At 34.2% G+C, this 19,819-nt stretch overlaps 2 protein-coding genes across 2 annotated transcripts in view; both read right to left on the bottom strand.

Moving 5' to 3' along the window:
* Positions 1-10,979: 10,979 nt before the first annotated feature.
* On the bottom strand, positions 10,980-12,032 carry LOC118741624. Its single transcript, XM_036473612.1, has 4 exons — positions 11,883-12,032; positions 11,719-11,812; positions 11,550-11,653; positions 10,980-11,488 (listed from the first exon to the last, which is right to left on the bottom strand). The coding sequence occupies exons 2-4, from the start codon at positions 11,790-11,792 to the stop codon at positions 11,082-11,084; spliced, it is 585 nt and encodes a 194-aa protein (XP_036329505.1). The 5' UTR covers positions 11,793-11,812; positions 11,883-12,032; the 3' UTR covers positions 10,980-11,081.
* Positions 12,033-17,815: 5,783 nt separating this feature from the next.
* The window catches only part of LOC118740418, a 38,486-nt gene continuing 36,482 nt past the window's right edge, over positions 17,816-19,819 (bottom strand). Inside the window, exon 4 of the mRNA XM_036471945.1 lies at positions 17,816-18,000. Within this exon, the coding sequence (XP_036327838.1) occupies positions 17,989-18,000 (12 nt within the window). The 3' untranslated portion in view covers positions 17,816-17,988. The remainder of the gene's footprint in view (positions 18,001-19,819) is intronic.

Here is a 19,819-nt window from a genome sequence, read left to right as displayed (position 1 = left end):
CCGGTTCGAATCTCAGCTGGCGCAAATTTTTATTTTTATTTTTTAAAAGTGACTAGTCGCTTTTTCTACCCGTTCGGGTATAAAGGTGAACAATTAGTCTCTTCATAGGACATGCTCGAACAAAAGCGATCAGTTCATTCCATATAAAGAGATCAAAAGTGGTATTAGTCGCATGCTCCTTTGCGATTGCTCCCGGAGTCATCCCGGATTAGTCGCATTTTTTGCGGGGCATATCCCATACTTTACGTTATATAACACGTTATTAATGGCATAATAATATTTGATTGAAAATAGACAACTACATATAGTATAATAAAATAGCGAATTCCATGTGAAAGAAAGAGAAAACTACTCACACTTGAAACGATTATGCGTTAGATTTTTCCAGGAGCCTAATGTAAAATGATGGAAAGTTTTTGAATTACTCACACAAAATTTTTGTAGTACAAGGCGTATATAACGCATTAGTTAACAAATAGGGTTCTTACTGGAACAGCGCGTGATTAGTGCATTAAGTCATACCATCTATGTGTGTATGTGTTGTCACCGCTGTGCATGCTTTGTATACCATCCCTGTAGGGAAAGCTACCAGTTGTGAACCAGAATGCTATCAGTTTGCGTTTCAGCCCAACTAGTTCACGTTGTATCCTTTTTCAATGTTAGCGACTGGTATTTTTAACATGGCGGTGTCATAGCAGATGTCAATTGTCCGCTCCTGCATCAGCACGCTACCAGTAGAAATACTAGTAGCATCATACCAGTTGACGGGATAGACTGCCTATTCATCCCCCGTGAAAAGCATAAGTATGTCATTTTGCTCGAGGCGCTGCAACAGTGGCAATGGTCGACAGAGTAAAGCTTTGGCACGTCAAATCAAGAGATCCGAATTCGAATCTCAGTGGGCGAATCTTTTTTTTTTTTTGCTTTTTTTTATTTGTTTATTTTTTTATTTATATCTCTTCTGTAATTTCTAAATTTAATGTTTTAAAAAGAACAAAAAAATAATTTATCTCATTTTTTATGGTATTTGAGTATTTAGGTTTTTTCCAAATCAAATTAAATTTATGTACAATTTTTATTTTATATTTAAATTGAAATAATTATTTAAATTAATTTACTTACTTTACTTTAACAACCTCCACGCGCACTCGAACCTGAGATCTCAGAACCAGAATCGGTAGTCTTCACCCGACGCCACACCCGACATTTGTGATGAAAGCAATTAACCACGTCTTAGTTTTGGTTATGCCTATTCAAAGACAGATGTCGCTGATCGCATAAGTTGTTCGAAATCGCCGAAATGGTAGGCCGTCGCTTAGCACATACTGGTTAATGAACTAGTATGTATACTGGTTGGTTTGGCATTTCACTGCGGAGAACTGGTATAATTATAGTCCGTGACGACCTGGTATGACTCTCCCATTTAATACCAGTTTTCGAACTAGAATTTCTACCAACTAGTTTACTTTTTTCTGCGCGGATCTGGTATAATTATGGTTCATAACGAAATGGTATGACTTTTATCCTTAAATAATAGTTCATGAACTGGAATTTGTGCATACTGGTTCAGCTTTTCACTATAGGGATATACTTTCTTAATTACTTATGAAAAAGCATCCGAGACGTGCAAAACGCCATCCGTGTAGTGAAAAATGCTTTATTTTAATACGGGCGTCAGTGTTGCCAGGTCTTCGGCATGAGAAAACGTCCCTCTTAGTTTGAAAAAACGTCATTTCCTACCGAAATGTCTTTTTTAAATGTATGCACATAGAATTTTTCTTATTAAACTTTTATTGTATACAAAGCTGGATAAGTATGTATGTAAGGTATATTAAAATGTCATTTCGACAGAGCACATTTAAAATTCATTGTAAACTGGTTTGAGATCGTTAATATAAAAGTCATTTTATACATACACTTGTGATCAGCTGATTAAGTCATCAACATTTTGATTGATTGTGGCTCTTTTTCTTTTATTTATTTAATGTTTATTATTTTTCCTTAAGAGCCTAGCTCATTATAAAACAAACAAAACATAAATCCACATCTAAATCTTTGTGCAAAAATTATAAAAAATCTGCAAAGTTTAAGCTAGATTTTCAACGTTTTAAGAATTTTTTGAGTATACAGTTTGATAGACCATTATTAAATTTCAAGGTAATAATGTGCAAGTTTTAAGTTGTAAAAGAATCGCGTTGATTTTGAATAATTTTTTTTTCTTGTAGACATTTGGTTACGTGGTCGGTTGTCGAAAATATTTCAGCCTTTTTGCGTTCATTACAATTTCAATGAAGTCTTAAACAGACGCCTACTTTGTTCTGACTTTTTATGCTGCTACAGCTTGTTTGGTGCTTTTGCGAGCGTGCGTGTTGCAATAGATCAGCTCTTCCTGATTTGGCTTTTAATGAGCAATTGCAAACATTGTAATAAGCCTCGTAATCTCAAGTGTATACAAAACCAGCCTTTGAACGGGGGCTCCTTATACGGTAGACAAACGGACTCGATTATTTGCATAACCAGCCTTAATTTGCTTTAACTCATGCATTTTCCTCTTTAAAATAAGCATAAGTAGCCGAACAAATCCACGTAATTTTTGGGAATTAACTCGGATCCGGGGAAGTTTCGATGACAACACTGCTAAAAACGGCAAGTTGTTGTCTTTTGTACAAGTAAGCAAACGAAGCAGTCGAGTTTCGCGTACGCGGTAGCCGAGTGGTGAGAGTTGCGAGCTACAAGCCTGTAGCTGCCAGGTTCGATACTCGGTTGGAGCGATTGCGAAAAATTTTTTGCTTTTATTATTTATTTTATATTTTTTTATTTTATTTTATTTATATATTTAATTTTACTTTATTTTATTTTCATTTGCTTTATTTTATATCACATTTCTTATTTTACTATTAGTTAATTTTAATTTTTAGAGATGAATTTTGTTAAAAATTCAACAACAACTAACTGAAAGTAACGTAAAAAAAATATAGAACTTATAAAAAAAAGAATGAAAAAGAAATAAAAAAGTATACTGGCCGTGGGACTCGAACCCACGACCTTGCGGCTGATTTATTCGCATTACTGCCGTCTGTAAGGGTAAAATTTTAATTTGCATTTATGCTTATTAATTCAAATTAATTTTCTCCGTCTGTCTACCATATTAGACCGAGGCCACGCAATGAGCGGCAAAGCGGCGAGCGGTTGAGCGGCTTAATTAAAACATATGAAATACTATTGAAGTGGACCATGCTCTGAGCGGCATTTCTGAGCGGCTGAGCGGCGTTTTTGTATGTCGCCGCTCAGCTGCTTGCCGCTTTTCCACTCATTGCGTGGCCGCGACCTTAGTCCAAGAATCCAAAAAATGCGCGTACGCTTGATTTGCATCATGTTTAAGTCATCTGTGTCCAAAGAATAAATATCCTTTGAAGACGCTGCTTCAAAAAACAAAGCTTGTAAAGATGTATTAAGAAAATGATTCAAAATCAGTTCTACTTATAAGGTTTTGTAACAGAGAAATATTACTGGGAAGTTAAAAAACGTAATTTCTTACACAAGAAACGTCCAAACATCAACAGGATACAAAAAACGTCTATATGACGTTAAAAACGTCAACCTGGCAACGCTAACGGGCGTATTTGAATTGAATATTTCCATTATATGTACGTAGTGTATGTATAATGGAAAAATCTATTTTGTTAAGACTTTTCACTTGATTTAAATAAGAACATTTTTAAATAGTAATCAAATAAAAAAATTGTATTCTTACTACGCGTTATTTTTCTCAGTGAAGGATAATGTTATTAACAGCTCAACCTAATTTTACCGGCAAGAGTTTTTCTAGGCACGAGTTAAGGGATGTTTTCAACGCCACCGCTGACGTCACGACATAACACGTTCTAACATGCAGCGAATGCGTTATCGATACAACCAGTATCAGGCAGCGTACCAAACGGAATTTCCCACAAGAAAACAAAGATAAATACGAAACAATAGACAATTACTAGTAAACAAACTAAACAAAGGACAAATACTTGCAAACAAGCTGAACAACAGATAAAGACTACTAAACAACTAACAATAGAATTTTCCACTGCGATAACCACCGCCGCATTTCAATAGTATAAGTAGAACTAAGAATTCAAAATGTAAAGCAGTCTTCACCGTGCAGAGAAAACATATATTTTTTGAACTCATATCGTGTAAACGATATTAACTGGGGGCTCAGGCGGGATCACAATACGTTTTGTCATCTAAAACCAAAATCCTTGAAATACAGGAAACCATAAATTCCACGGTATTGAAGAAAGAAAAAAAACAGTTTCTGAAAAAGTGAAATAACACAACCATTCCTGAAAAACGGAACAATAAAAAATTTCGAAGAAGTCCATGCAATAAATGGAGCACAACAAATTGAATCACCGCGCAATGAAAGCATTCCTATCCTATAATCCTAACAAACAACCAATCGGTAAAACCCCAATACCAACACATGTAGGCGAATATATACAAATGGACATATTCCATATGAATAACAACATATACATTAGTTCTACCTGTAAATATTCCAAATACTGTTACATACGCAAACTACAAAGTAAAGTAAACTGCCACGAACACATTGAGGAAATACTCACACAAATATACCCTAACGCAGCCCTGCAAAAAATTTTGCGACTAATCTCTAAAGAGAGTATTCCGAGATTACTCTCAATCGGGTACAATTGGGCATTAATTAGTCGCAACTAGTCTTATATGGGTACTAATGGAGGTCAATTAGTCCCGACTCCTCCCTTATGGGTATGATTGGAGATCAATTAGTCCCCAACTCATCTCTAACGGGTATTATTAACGATTTAATGATATGTACGCACTTAGTCAATGAAATTTCATGTGCGGCGTTGGCACACAGAGAGAGTATTGACCTAACAAAACTGAGCACCCCGGTTCGAATCTCAGCTGGCGCAAATTTTTATTTTTATTTTTCAAAAGTGACTAGTCGCTTTTTATACCCGTTCGGGTATAATGGTGAACAATTAGTCTCCTCATAGGACATGCTCGAACAAAAGCGATCAGTTCATTCCATATAAAGAGATCAAAAGTGGTATTAGTCGCATGCTCCTTTGCGATTGCTCCCGGAGTCATCCCCGATAAACTCCTGCAATATCACAATAAAAACAGACACTCAATTACATACAAAAAAGGTGAATTCCTATACGTAAAAACCGATAGAAGAAATAAGTTAGCAACGAAATATAATAAACATAAAGTAGAAGAAGATCACGGGGACACAATTTTAACAGCTATAGGTAAAGTTATTCATAAAGATAATATTAGAAAACAAGCAAAATGTGCAGAGCCGTAATAATACTTTTCTTACTTATAAGAATCGCTAAAAGTGACAAAATAACCGATTTAAATAACAAGAAATATGTATTAACGGAAACAGATTCATCCTTTTTATTCGAGAACTCACAATATTTATACCCTATAGCTAACCTGAGAGCAGGTCTAGCCCCAAACAAAAAAAAATAATAAGAAACCGGTACACAACGAATCAAAATCAGGGAGAAACTTTTCTAATAAACAGGATAGAAATCTTGAAATTGCAACTAATACCAACATCACATAGAGCTAGGAGATCGTTAAATTTCTTAGGTTCAATCTTAAAATTTATAACAGGAACACCAGAGACCATGATGACCTAATGGAAATCAAAACAGGACTCAATCAACTTATAAAAAACAACGACCAACAACGAAAAATAAATTCCCAATTCGAAAAAATGTTAGAAACCTTAGACCCTAAAACAGTATCAGAAAACATTGTAATAAATGAAGTCTATCAAGAACTTAGCCATCACAAATACAATGAATTTTGCAAAAAATGGAAATTTTTATTCAACAAACGACCAATTTGATATACCTGTAATAAATATACTAGAATATGCGGATATACATATTTGCCAATACCAAACCACTATAATAACTATTTATAAATACCCCCTTATAACAAACAAATGTAAATTATATAATATAACACCACTAATGGATAGACATGGTACGATAGTTACCAACAAATACATTGCTGAATGTAGCAACAAATATACTAGAGTAGCTAAATGTAAGAACTATGTAGGAATAAATATATGTAAACAATTGCCAGAGGACAATTGTACTATACCACTTTTAGAAGATGCTAAATGTAACGTCATTCAAGAAAACAATAAACCTTTATTAGTATTAGATCACGGTAATATCATCACAGACGGAGAACACACGTGGAACGGATATCCAATCAAAGTACCGAGTACTTCGTGTCCAGAGATTTTCATCGTCATGGATTTCGAAATTCATATTCAGTTTTCGTAAATCAAAATGGCGGATCCAATATGGCGGACGATTTCTTCAAAAATGTATAAATTTACTCCATATGTATTTGACAGATTTCAATGAAATTTTGTAATTAGAGATTTTCGTCGTCATTGAATTCGAATATTAAATAAAATTTCCAAAATTCAAAATGGCAGATCCAATATGGCGGATGATTTAATTAAAAATGTATAGACGGTTATGAAGCTTGGTATCCGGAGATTTTCGTCGTCACTGATTCCGAAATTGATATTATATTTTCAAAAATTCAAAATGGTGGATCAAATATGGCGTCCCGAACAATAGGCGTTTTACTTTTAACGCAATGCATTACCTTTTGCACCATTTGAACCCATTATAAATTTTGAAAATTTAATTTCAATTTCGTAATCAAAGATAACGAGGATCTCTGAATACCAGTCGCTATCATACTTATTTATAAATTTTCAAAAGTCTCCATCTTCTGATGAACTTAAAAAACTGCTTTAGGTCGTATGGACTGTAAATGTTATCTTATGTCACGTTATGTTATGTTATAATTTTATAATACCATGTCCCCACCGAAGCTAACCACGTAGTTATGGCTATTGAGTTGGTTATCCCGATAACCCACTTGATTTAGCGTAGTTTCGCCATATAAAAATGACAGCACTTAACCATTTCACTGAGATGGTTAAAAGCTAACCAACTCGAAACCACGTCGAAAGTCTGATACAACCCTGTGTTTGCCCGCCATCTGTGGGTCATTAGCGTTAAAATGTGAAGAATTCGTTCCCTACTAGTGTTTGGACTCCACTAAAATCAATTAGATTTACTCCGATTTTTGAAAAAATTTGATATCTACTCCGCTTGACTTCAAATCTATTCCGTTTTTTTCATTCATGCTATGCCCCTCTGGGTGCCGTTTTTTGAGTGTTCACCACCGGTTTCAGTTAAAAAATTGAAAGTTAGCCAAATCTCACTGTTAAAAAGTAACTCTTTCATAGCAATGCGTCAATAAAGTAACATCGTTATTCTTTGATATATGGCTGCACAAATTGGCGGATGCAGAACTTTACTTAAGTTGTTAAAAAATATATGAGGAATGAAATTTATATAAAGTAGAAAAGGTTTGCTTTTTAAAAAATTAAGTGTTAGATACGTTCTACTATATTTAAAATGCTAAAAATTACCTAAATATGTAATATATTATCCTTATATTGCCTCGCGTTCTTATTTTGCATGAGTAGAAAATATTTTAGTCAAACAGTTAATGTCAGAAACAAAAATAAAAAATTCAATCTAGTACGGAAAATTGGTTTTTGCTCCGATTTTTGCCGTAATTTAGTCCTAAATCGATTTTTGGGCCGAACACTGTTCTTTACATTTGTACTGTTTTATAAACTTCAAACCGCAGTGTGGACAGCAATAGTTAGTGATGTGGTTAAGTTCGATTTGAGATGGTTAACTTTTTGGTGGGGACATGGTATTAGGCCCTTATTTATCCAAATTTTCAGGTAATGAAAAAAAATTCCATTAAAATATTACTTGTTGTCGTAGTCGTTTTTTCAAATTTATGGCTTTCTATCATGATTCAATAATAGAAAGGTTTTGTAATAAAAGTCTTCTCGCTCCCACGCATAAAATCGGCTCCTTTACTTGTGCAGAGTGTTGCACACTCTACAGTTTCTAGTTATATTAGTAGTAAAACCAAAAATTCTTCATACTAAATATTCGTTGGGATCAGCTTCGTTAGCATAAATTTCTGGAACAAGTCTAGAATAGCGACCGTTTTGCTATAAAGGGCCTGTGCCAATCGGTAACTTTTTTCTCCGTGGTGAGACGGGGTGGAAAAATTTGCTATGGTGTACAAATAAATTGAATTTTGCTGTGCCAAATGCAGAGTTAAATTTTGACAGTTGAAAAACCAAACAAACGCTCGAGCGAAAAGTCTGTTTTTGTGTGTTGCTGAAATTTGTTAAAATTTATATGCAAAATGAACAGAATCGAAAGAAAATACTTTTCTTTACTGATGGCGATAATGATGGAAATACAAGGAATGCATTCATTTAATGATTTGATATTACTTGAGAACTTTAGGCAACGTGCGAGCCGCCAGGTAATACTTGTGTGGGAAGTTGTTATATTTTTATATTTAATTTTGTGCGAATATTTTCAGGAAGTTATTTACCTTCACCCGAGAGTTATTTCTGAGGACATCAATGAAATTATGTCTGGTGACAGAATAAAAACTCGGATGCATTTAAGGATTTCTGCCAGCACGTTTACGAAAAAAATTTTGCAGACAATTCCCCGAAAACATCATGGATGGTCGTGCGAGTATGAAGTTATTTGCTTTTTATTTTGGATGGCATGTGGTTGTAGTTAACGGGTCGCAGCAGCTTTTATGGGTTTCAGTAGGTACACAGTGAGAAATATAATACATAAGATGCTAGAGGACTTTTTGAAGCTGCGGCATTTGATTAACCATGGTTCTGTGAACGACTATGATAGACTTGGTTTAAAGTTTTGCCGCAAGGCAAAATATAAAGCATTCATCAAGTTCATTGGCGCTATCGATGGAACTCATATAAGAATTAAATGCCCCGTTAACAAACATGATGAATATATAAACCATAAGAAGTTTTACTCCATTCAAGTGCAAGCAGTCGCAGATAGTGACTCAAAATTTACTGATGTTTTCGTTGGTTTTCCTGGTTCTGTGCATGACACCCGTGTTTTTCTAAATAGCCCTTTATATGCAAAAGGCAACTATCCACCAAACGGATATTATTTATTTGGTGATAAGGGATACCCGTGTCAACTTTCGCCAGTTCCTGTAATAACGCCATTTAAAGAATCTTTAACTCAAGATCAAGCTCGGTTTAATACTGCACATAGTAGAGGAAGAATTATTGTAGAACAAAGTTTTGGCATTTTAAAGACTAGATGGAGAAATATTTTTAACAGAGATCTAGAGCTAACAATTAAAAATTGTATAAAAACGGTATTTAGTGCATTTGTCTTACATAACATTTGTGTAATGAACGAAGATTTTGACCCTTCAATCACTATACTGGAAGACGAATTTAGTAATGTAAATAACCGAAATGAAAATATACTTTTTGATTCTGTTGACGGTTTAAGAGAAAGAGAACAAATATTTTCATCGTTTTTACAAAATGAAAATTCTACCTTCTAAACTGAAGTTTTATAATTTTTTCACAAAAACGCATATTTTAGACATTATAATTTATTTATTACTTTTATGCTTCATGCATTTTTTGGTACGTATTCAATATCTAATGCTACATATATGTTATATGTAAAGTGAGTGGCATAAAATCATAAGTTCGCCACATAGTGTTAGGTTTAGACTATTTATTTATCTATTTTCAAATTAAATTAATTGTTTTTTATAAAAATAAAGTTTCTTCAATAAAAATAAAGTTTCTTCAATAAAAATAAAGTTCATTCTCTACCTAAAACCGTATAAGTCTTTTTCAAGGAAGCTTCATGTTTTTTGGTATGTAACCAAATCTTGTTACTATATCGCTCATTTACTTCTATAGTGGCATAATCAAAGAAATACAAAAATTTAGTTAAGTATGCAGAAATTACCGCTACCTGTTCTTCTATATTGTGTAAAAATTTCATAGCTGTACCGATTACCAATAGCTCACTAGAACAAAATATGAATTAATTTTTACTAAGGGAGCATATGTATGTAAATTCAAAACTTTAAAGCCGTTTATCTAAAGTGTTGCTTTTTTGAGTTATGACACGATTGAAGTAAATAAAGGATATGTAGGTACAGCTGCGAGTTACAAAATAGTAGGGCGACATTTTGATCAGTTTTCTTTTCATTAAATAATGCACATTAATTTTTTTTTATAAAAGTATGCCGATTATCTCATAAAAATAACATAAAACCACATTTCACACTTTATGAAAAAATTATAAAACTATTTATAGTTTCCTGAATTTTTATAATCTTTGCTCAAAGTTTGAAATGTGGGTTTATGTTATTTTTATTAGGTGTATAGTGAGTAACATAATGATAAAGTCAATATACATTGATAAGTATAGACTATTTGATATTTTTTTTTTTATTTAGATTTTTTTTAAGAATATAGTTTCTTCTTTAACAAAAAACTTATAAGTCCAAGTTTCAAACTAATAAGTGAAATTTCCGTTTTCTAGCCCATTCAACTGATATTTTTTAATATATTCTTATAAAAAAAGGCTAAATAAATTTGGAAAAAATACCAAATCGATGGCTGAGTGGAACGTCGACCTATCTCGGCAGTCAGTTCGAAAACGCCCTATCTCAGAAAACGAATTTGGTTGAAGGATGCCCTATTTTAGAATTTGATTAAAAATACCCTATCTCAGAATTTGGTTAAAAAATGACCTATCTCAAACGAAAATACATTGAAAATGTGCAGAGATTGGGCGTTTTTGAATCAGCAGCTGTGTTTAGAATGTTTTTCAATCAAATTCTAAAATACGGCATCCTTCAACCAAATTCAGTAGGGCGTTGTTGAAAAATTTTCTGAGATAGGGCGTTTTCGAACTGACTGCCGAGATAGGTCGATCTTCCACTCAGCCATCGATATAGTCTATACTTATCAATTTACGGTAACCTTATCATTATGACACTCATTATTTAAATAAAAAATTAAGATATCACTTCATTTTTTCTTAAAACTACACGAACTAATAAAATCAAATTCGTATTAAACATTAGTCTGAATCCGATTCGGAAGATACGAGCAAACTGTCTACATTAATGTGGGGATAATCGGTTTGTACCATTTGCCCAAAAACCGCAAGTAAAGATCCCACTCTCCTTTTGAATTTATGGTCACGTCTTATAATATGCTGCTCCAGCCTCTGAAAACGCTCATCTCTGTTGCGCAGCTGTGGAGTGCCCGATCTCGATCGCGATGTGGATGAGCGAGAAGTTGAAGGGGCTGCAGATGAGCTGAAAGGTGTTGGAGATTTCTCTCTCATGGACACTTCTCCTTCTCCGCTGTCCAATAAATAGGGGGGATGGTAATTGTCTTTCTGCGATGCATACTCGTGCATCGCGTCGAAATACTGCCAGTCTTTTGCTTCCTCTGCTACCGCCTCTTCTCCTGTTCCTTCGCCTGGTGTAAAAATAACATGTTGGTAAATACAATTTTAACCTTCAAATGGATGTGTCCATACCTGTTTTGTAGCGAAAGAAACTTTTGTATTTCTTCACTAGAGCATTCCACTGTGACTTGCAGCACATCCAGTCTTTGTTCATTGGAAGCGACGCCGATACTTTTCTGCAAAATTACATTCAGATCTGCCAATCAACTATATATGTACATAAATATTATATTTTACTTACTTCCATCCTTCGTTGGAGTTTGCATTTTTGCCGCTGAACAGCGCATCCTCTTCTGTCATCCTTCTTATTAACATAAGCCTTTCCGCGTGGTTCCCTTTAAACAGATAGAGAATAAATAAATACATAAATATTCGCGCATAAGTTTCATTTATCTTATAACTTACAAGTAACGTACGCTTTTTTGCCATTTTCTCAGCTTCTATTTTGATTTGAACTCTTTATTACCGCCAAACAATGCTATTTGTAAACATATTTAGAAGTTGTCAAAATTTTACCTAGCCCCATGAGCTAGGTAAAATTTTGACGTTCGTATTCACCACGAGAAGTGTCAAATTTTTACTTTGATCCGTCAAAATTTTCTATTTTCTATCAATTGGCACAGGGCCAAAATAACCAAAAGTGCCGATTGATAGAACTTTTTACGCTGATTTCAACGATACCAAATTTATTTGGCGCAGGTAATAAACAAAGAAGATATAAGAGGTTTATTTGCTTTGTTTACTTATATTTTTTATTATCACTTAATTCTTAAAACGCAAACGTAGATCATGATAAAATATGTATATCGAATTAAAGATAATAGCTTGTACCTTCTATATAATATAAATTTCTTTACCATTAATCATGCAGTTTTTTCAAAAAATGTTATTTCATGAAAAAATAACATATGTTCGTTTTTAGTGGTTTTGGTTTAAATATATTAAAAGAATTTCAATTATGTATATCAACTGCAAGATAAATTGATTATCTTTATGGTGACGTTATTAGTTTTTTAATCGGTTATGTGGTTCATAAGATATTAATGTTAAAAACATTTTTTTGTTTTTGCATAGTTGAACGGTCGGTATTCTAGATTTGTTCTAGGAAATGACGAATAACTTAAATTAAAAATCTATTATTTTACGTATTGCTTAGTATTTCCATTAAAAAACCAAATATATTGCAAATTCACATATAATTAATAATACAGATTTTACTCCTAATTTTATACTTTGCGCACTTTCTTAGTACCTTTCTACTACGGTTTCCAAAATACAAATCTAGATAAAGGAGTGTCAAATTTTAGCTGTCACAAAATACATAACCTTGTGTTATTGAATCAACTTAACTTCCAATTTTTTGCCTATATATTAAAAAATTTTACCAGGAAGTGGTAGCTCGATAATTTTAGTAAAAAGTGCATAATCAATGCTAAAGAGATATATATTATTTTTCCTTTCTGTGTTGCCGATGAAGTGGGGCTGAACATCTTTTGCAGAGAAGACCTTTCGGCGTAGGTGTCCTTCGGCCGCACTTAGGGATTATAACCCTCACTAAGTAGAGTTATTCTATCTGTGGGCTGAACACCTTCTGCAGAGAACACCTTTCTGCGTAAGCGGTAGGTAAAATGCTTTAAGTTGATCAAAGGTACAGTAATTTTTTTTTATGAAAGTGAAATTGAATGTTTAGCGCAAATAATGCTTTTTGAATTCTTTTCTAAGGTACATGAGAAGTTGATAAAAAAATTCAATTGATTAAAAAAGTAAATTTTTTTATAAAACAAGAATCGAAATTTTACAAACTGGCCACTTTATTTTGTTGCCCAATAATTTCTCTAACTGCTGTCAAAAAATCATAAGATTCAAATAAATGGTTGCTGAAATATGTATTTCAAAAATTGTAAAAGCCTGCATAAAAATTTGTTTACAAATAACTCGTCAAAAAATAAAATTTGCGCAAAATCTTTGGTGTCAATATTGCACACCATGTTAACTTTCAAAATCAGTCAATGAAACATAAAAAATCGAGAAGTCAACTTTGGGTGGCCCTCTTGAGAAAACTTGACTCAAAAAACAAAATTAAGTAAAATAGCAGTTTAATTTCTAACCTAACCTACATGCAAGAATGATAGAATACAAGATTGCGCCAATCGAGCTGAGAGCAACTGGCCGTGACGTCAAAATATACCAGATGAGAGAGCAAGACGAACTCGACAAGAAAAAGAGGAAGCATTGAACAAAAGGCAGTGTTGCCAAGTTTTGAATTTGAAAAAGCACCAATTTTATTGGTGTATTTATGAACTTTATATGAATACATAATTTTATTGTAAGGATGCCGATTCAAATTAATAAAAATCAATGTTTCTTGCACAACGGTCGATTTTGCTGGCATGATTGAAGGTGCTGCACATATTTCGTTGTCGCTTATGATTGTCACTGTGCCATGATTTTGTTTAAATTTTTGTAAAATTGCTTACCACACTTACGATTGCTATAAATGTTGTTTTTTTAAGATTTTCTAATTTGATGTCTTCAAACTAAAAACAAAAGCACCAAAAACGCACCAAGCGCCAAACTGAAAAATTTTTGCTTTTTGAATACCCACTAAATTTGGTGCGAAAAGCATGAAGTTGGCAACAATGAATGTAAACAAAAGTATTTTACGACGCCAGCGATTGGGTAGATGCTGTCAAATCGACGAAGAGAGGGTTAGCGGTCCGCGAATGGCGCGACCTTTATTTTCTGGATCGTGACCTACATGTGTATGTGCATATGTAACTGAATCGCCTAATAATAGGTTTGCATATAAGTAGATTATCCTCATTTTCGAGTCTAACTCCCTAGTTTGTAATTAGAACAAGTAATTTTTAAGCAAAAAACAAAACCGACTTCAATTCTCATATAACAATTTAAGATTTTCGTTAATCTTTTTATGATCCAATGATCGGATTTAAACCTTATTAGAATGGGGCCACCTGTGAGGTAACACCTTTCCTTTAAAATCGGTTGACGTGGTCCAAAGTTATGCGCATGCGTAGCCAGAACGAAATTTAGGGGGGAGGGGCCTCGTATTAAATTTTTTTTTTTAAGGCCAATAATTTTTACTAAAAAATTGTTTATTATAGCTTAAAATTATTGTAACCAATAGAGGTAAATAGAAACTCACAAAAGTTGATATAAAACTATTCATCGATTTATGAACTTATTACAGATTGGGCAGAGCACACTGGAATTCCAGTCGTCGGGCATGCACCTCATCAGCTCCTCAACATCGTATTGTACCGTCAGCTCCAGCAAGTTTGTTATTTTTCATGAGCATAATCGCTATTCGAACCTCGTCATAGTCAGGCGCTGGGACATAGACTCCATCATACGCGACTGGGAGCTCGGGTTCTACTTTCGGTGCTGCTGCCATCCAAAGGGTCGAAAAGTGTTCCGGCGAAGCGATCAGCCACAGTCTGTTATCGGACGTTTCGTCGTGGAGGCTGAATTTTGCGACAGTGGCGCTAAAGATCCCTTCCTTGCCCTCCTTGGCATTAAAATCGCCGAGCACGATTTTGACATCGTGTCGGGGGCAGTGCTCATATGTACGCTCCAAGCGCTCATAGAAGAGATCCTTGGATGCCTCGTCTTTCTCTCGCATCGGGGCATGGGCGCAGATGAGCGAGATGTTTAAGCGGATTGTGGCCACTAGAGTGGACGCCAGTACTCGGCGACAGACTCTCTCTCCCAGCAAAAATCCAAGACCGAATTTGCGATCCTTTACGTGGCAACTGTAGTAGACATCGCAAGGCTCCCCGCTCAGCTTGCCTTGCCCCATCCATCGAATTTCATGGACGGCGGTGATCTGGATATTCCAGGTGCGTACCTTCAAATCATAGTCATTTCAACGTTTGAAGTGATCATCATTAAAAAAAGGGGGTATCATTCGAGGCTTTTACGTGGATATAAATATCCAATTCAAACACACGAATCACTTCTGGCCACTCCCAGGTGAATGGCAGTCAGAAGCTATGGAGTACTGGAAAATGTACAGAACATAGTGGTCAAATGCGAATATCTCAACTAAACCTTGATGTATTTTTTAAATTCATAGCTCTACATATATATACAGGTATATAGTAAACCAGATAGCCGGACAAGACGTTATTCTAACAAAAAAATATTAAATTTTCCGTATACCCTGTAATATTCGGTGTCCAACCTAGTTTTATTGGTTACATTTGCGAAGAAGAGGAGAAATGTCGAATTTAAAAATAAAAAAAATAAACGCTGGCCATTCAGAGTTTCGTAAAAGTATTTTAAATAAAATTTAGGTTAAAATATATTTAAATTGTTTAATATGTATAGTAGAAAAAAGTGACCACGGTGGCACAGAGAAGAAACTTAACTTTTCCTTGAGTTGTGAGAATAACAAGCACAACAAATTTAACGGCTAATAATCTGAGATTTGCCTGTGTAATCAGGGTGATTAACAAACGAGCTTTAACTGAGATTACATATATTTATACGAAAACGTACTTTTATGCCTTGCCGTACGCATATGTTTACACATCAAATTTCATGAGTAACTAAATAGTACTCGCGCCATTTTTTAACGAACGGTCTAATATACATACATATGTACCCCTCGCGACAAAAGGATACGATCACTCAATATAAGCTACTTGTTTCTACTAAAATTAATTTATTTTACTAAAATTGCATGGGCTGTACAACTGCATACTTATGGCCGTATTCATTAAAAATAAAGTAGGTTTAAAGAGCTTTATAAGTTGACGTTTTTATACACTTTTCAGTTTATAAACCTTTTTTAAAGCTAATTTATTTTTTATGAATAAGGCCATTCGACTTTTCTGAATTCTGAATACAATACAAAATTACGAGATATAATGATGGATCGGGAGGAGCACCGACGCCCTTACTATCGGAATATCTCCGTTATTCTTCCACCTATATTTCTGACAATTTGCAAGTAATTTCATTTTGGATTACAGAATAAGTATATAAATTGTCAGAAGTTTACCTAGTGACATAATTGTTGCCAAATTTTTTGCAACATTAGCGCCTTCTGACGACGCTTTAATTTCTTCCTAGACTTCTGACAACTTTTTCCCTACTTTCTTATGTTATCTTCGATTAAATTGAAAATTTTCAGAACTTTACCTCATCACTTATTTTTCGAAAAAATTGCGTGTTTAACCCCCTACCATCACTTTTACTTCCAGTGAGAGTTCTGACGTTCCGCCTCTCGCTATATCGGTAACAACCGAACCTGTAACTGTTAAAATTTCTAGTTTACCGGGTGACCCCTTTCCCTTCTTAGACTAGAAAGCTGATTTGAAAGTATGTAGATGAACTTTGCGCGAGATCAGCGCCGTCCAAATAAACCTTTCTGTCGCTCTTGCCCAAAAGTAATGAATCGCGGATAACATAAAATTATCAGTTAATATGTACCATATGGTTACGGTGACCATCCGTCCTGTATTATACGGGACAGTCCTCTTTTTTTACCCATTGTCCTGTTAATTAATTTATTTTATACGGGACGCTAAATGTTCCGTATTTCTTTTAATGTCCCGTATTGGGTATTTCGCCCACTTAAGAGCTCATTAAAATGGCATGTCTATGAACGAGTTTTAAGTGATGTTGGTATGTTATCGTAATTTTCTCCAATAAACAGTTATTATTTTCTAATCTGAATGCCTGTGATTCGAATCGAGGATAACATACAGTGACTAAAATAAAAATTAGCACTCGACATTTTAGTAAGTTTTGGATATTTTCCTTAGTTTATTTAAAATTTATTATTTATGAAAGTAAAGCTCTTTTCCTAACAAAAATCATATAATATCAAATTACCAACTTTGTGCCAAAAAACTATAAAAATTAATTCTGCAATATTTCACTTACTCTGTACGAAAAAATACGCAACACCGTCAACAAAAACAAAAATTGCCAAAAACTAATGGCAAGCCTTAGCGACTTAATATCGCGCTTTATTATACTAAAATTTAACGAATTTTTTAAACAAATTTTTCGGGGTAAAAATCTCGAGAAAATTATCCTACAAATTTTTGATTTTACTAAAAGGATACTGTTTCAGGGCTAATACATCTAGGTTCATTGAAGGAGGCTTTCAGATCTGTAAGCTGTGGTGGAAAGAATTTGCAAAATTATTTTTGTCCCGTATTCGGCTCTCATAAATATGGTCACCGTACATATGGTGCATCATGGATTGAGCTATATAGCGCGAAAATTTAGTTTGAATTTCAGCTAATTTTTAATGAATGAGGCCCATTGTGATGAAAAAATACTTCAAAATTATCTATTATCACTTTTATTTGCTCTTTTTCGTATTGGCCACGCCTATATTTATCACTTTCTTGTTGCATACATTGTCATTAACTGTAAATCTTACTATCACATTTTCCAAAATTTTAAGTTTTCGCACATGCTAAGATGTACATCCAACACAAATATGTAACCATATGTAAATTTCTCGTAGCCCTCACTGCAATCTCTGAAAATAAAATAAAATTGAAATGTTTGAAAAATTGTAGTTAGAATATCGAAATTTATGTGTACGCATACTACACATATGAAAATACTTAGTACTAAATTACAAAAGTAGTCGAATTGTGCGTATTTAAAATATGTATGTATGTCACGTGGAATCGAATTAAATGACCATTTTAAATTGTCATCTAATACCTGGTGAAAACTCGGCATTAGTCTCAAAGTTTTATAAAACAGCGTATACAAAAAGGGCTATGTTATGAACAAATAAAAGCAAAATAAAATATCTTCACAAAAACATATGGTGATAGAACTTGCCTTAATTTCATGCGTTTTTAATCAAGAGCATTCATGTTAGCGTCTGCAAGTAGCCAGATGATCGTTCTAACAACGTATGATCATGAATGTGGTCCAACTGAGTTAATTTATACACAATTCTTTATCCCATGTTAATGTTTTAATTAAAATTTCTTTTCTCCTTGGAAAATTAAGCAAGAGGTTTTTCTGAACTTTAATCTCTCCAGTTCCTTGACGCCTTTGCCTAGCGGCGCACTTCTAAACGGGACCCGTCCACAACTGAATGTGTAATTCATACAAATAATTGATTAAAATGCCGCTGACCAATTTAAAATTGGTAATGCACATTTTGGGCAGTCTGCTTACAATATGAATTACAATTTAGAAACGAAACGTAATTGTAATGAACGCCGGAAGAGTATTCGGTCACATCATACTTTCCGATTACAAACAAAACCAGTATGTAAAGAACGCTAACCACAAAGCGGCCATGCTTATGGCAAAGTAATCTGGGTTGTAATCGATTCATTCCCTTATTTTGAAGTGTTGAAGGAGTGTTCGATTACGTAATGTGCATTTGCTCCGCGGGGTGTTTTCGTAGATGCCGAGAGTGTCATATATGCAACAGGAGAACCTTGTATTATTGAATCATGAGAAGAGGCGGCCGCTGGAGAGTTCTACGGAAGTTACATGGGACGCATTTGTGACGGAAAGTAACGCAAAATAATGCAACAAGGAGATGTATGAGCTTTACAACCCCTGTAGGGAAAGCTACTAGTTGTGAACTAGAATTCTACCAGTTTGCGTTTCAGCCCAACTAGTTCACGTTCTATCCTTTTTCAATGTTAGCGACTGGTATTTTTAACATTACGATGTACGAGATGTCAATTGCCAGGCTATGCATCAGCATCTACCAGTCGAAATACTAGTAGCATCATACCAGTTGATGAGTTAGTCTGCCAATTCATCCCCCATGAAAAGTATTAAAGTAAAGTATGCCTTTTTGCTCGCGACGGTCCAACATTCGCAATGGCCGACAGAGCAAAGCACTCGCTTGTTATGCCTGAAGTACCAGGTTCAAGCCCTGGCGCAGGGAACATTTTTTTTATTTAAATTTTTTTTATAATATTTCTTTTATTTATATTTTTTATTTAGGGTTTTTTTTGTTATTGTTATATGTAATTAAAAAACTATTTTTTTTATCTATTTTTTTTATTTCACAAGTATTTTTCCCCATATATTTGTTTCTTTTTTTTTGTAATGCAAGTAGATTTTTAATTTATTTATATTTAAATTGAAATAATTATCTAACTTTAAAAATCTTAACCACCTCCAAGGGGCCTCAAACCTGCGATCCCAGAACCAGAACCAGTAGTCTTCACGTGACGCCACAGCCGACATTTGTAAGAAAAGCAATTAATTGCGTTTTATTTTAGGCTTTGGCAATTCAACGGCAGATGTTGCCGAAGCTTAAGTTCTTCGAAAATGTCCCTGCAGGGAAAGCTACCAGTTGTGAACCAGAATGC

The sequence above is a fragment of the Rhagoletis pomonella genome, unplaced genomic scaffold (assembly GCF_013731165.1).
Source record: "Rhagoletis pomonella isolate Grant_MI unplaced genomic scaffold, Rhpom_1.0 Rhpom_scaffold_00006, whole genome shotgun sequence".
Classification (NCBI taxonomy): Eukaryota; Metazoa; Arthropoda; class Insecta; order Diptera; family Tephritidae; genus Rhagoletis; species Rhagoletis pomonella.
Note: the sequence above shows the minus strand (reverse complement) of the source record. Positions and strands in the feature narration are given on the sequence as shown.

Excerpts from the sequence above, each read along its gene's own strand:
- LOC118741624 (XM_036473612.1), bottom strand. The coding sequence starts at position 11,792 with ATGTTAATAAGAAGGATGACAGAAGAGGATGCGCTGTTCAGCGGCAAA. Across the intron at positions 11,654-11,718 it reads AACTCCAACGAAGGATGGAA|AAAAGTATCGGCGTCGCTTC; the intron begins GTAAGTAAAATA and ends GTAATTTTGCAG. Across the intron at positions 11,489-11,549 it reads TTTCTTTCGCTACAAAACAG|GCGAAGGAACAGGAGAAGAG; the intron begins GTATGGACACAT and ends TTTTTACACCAG.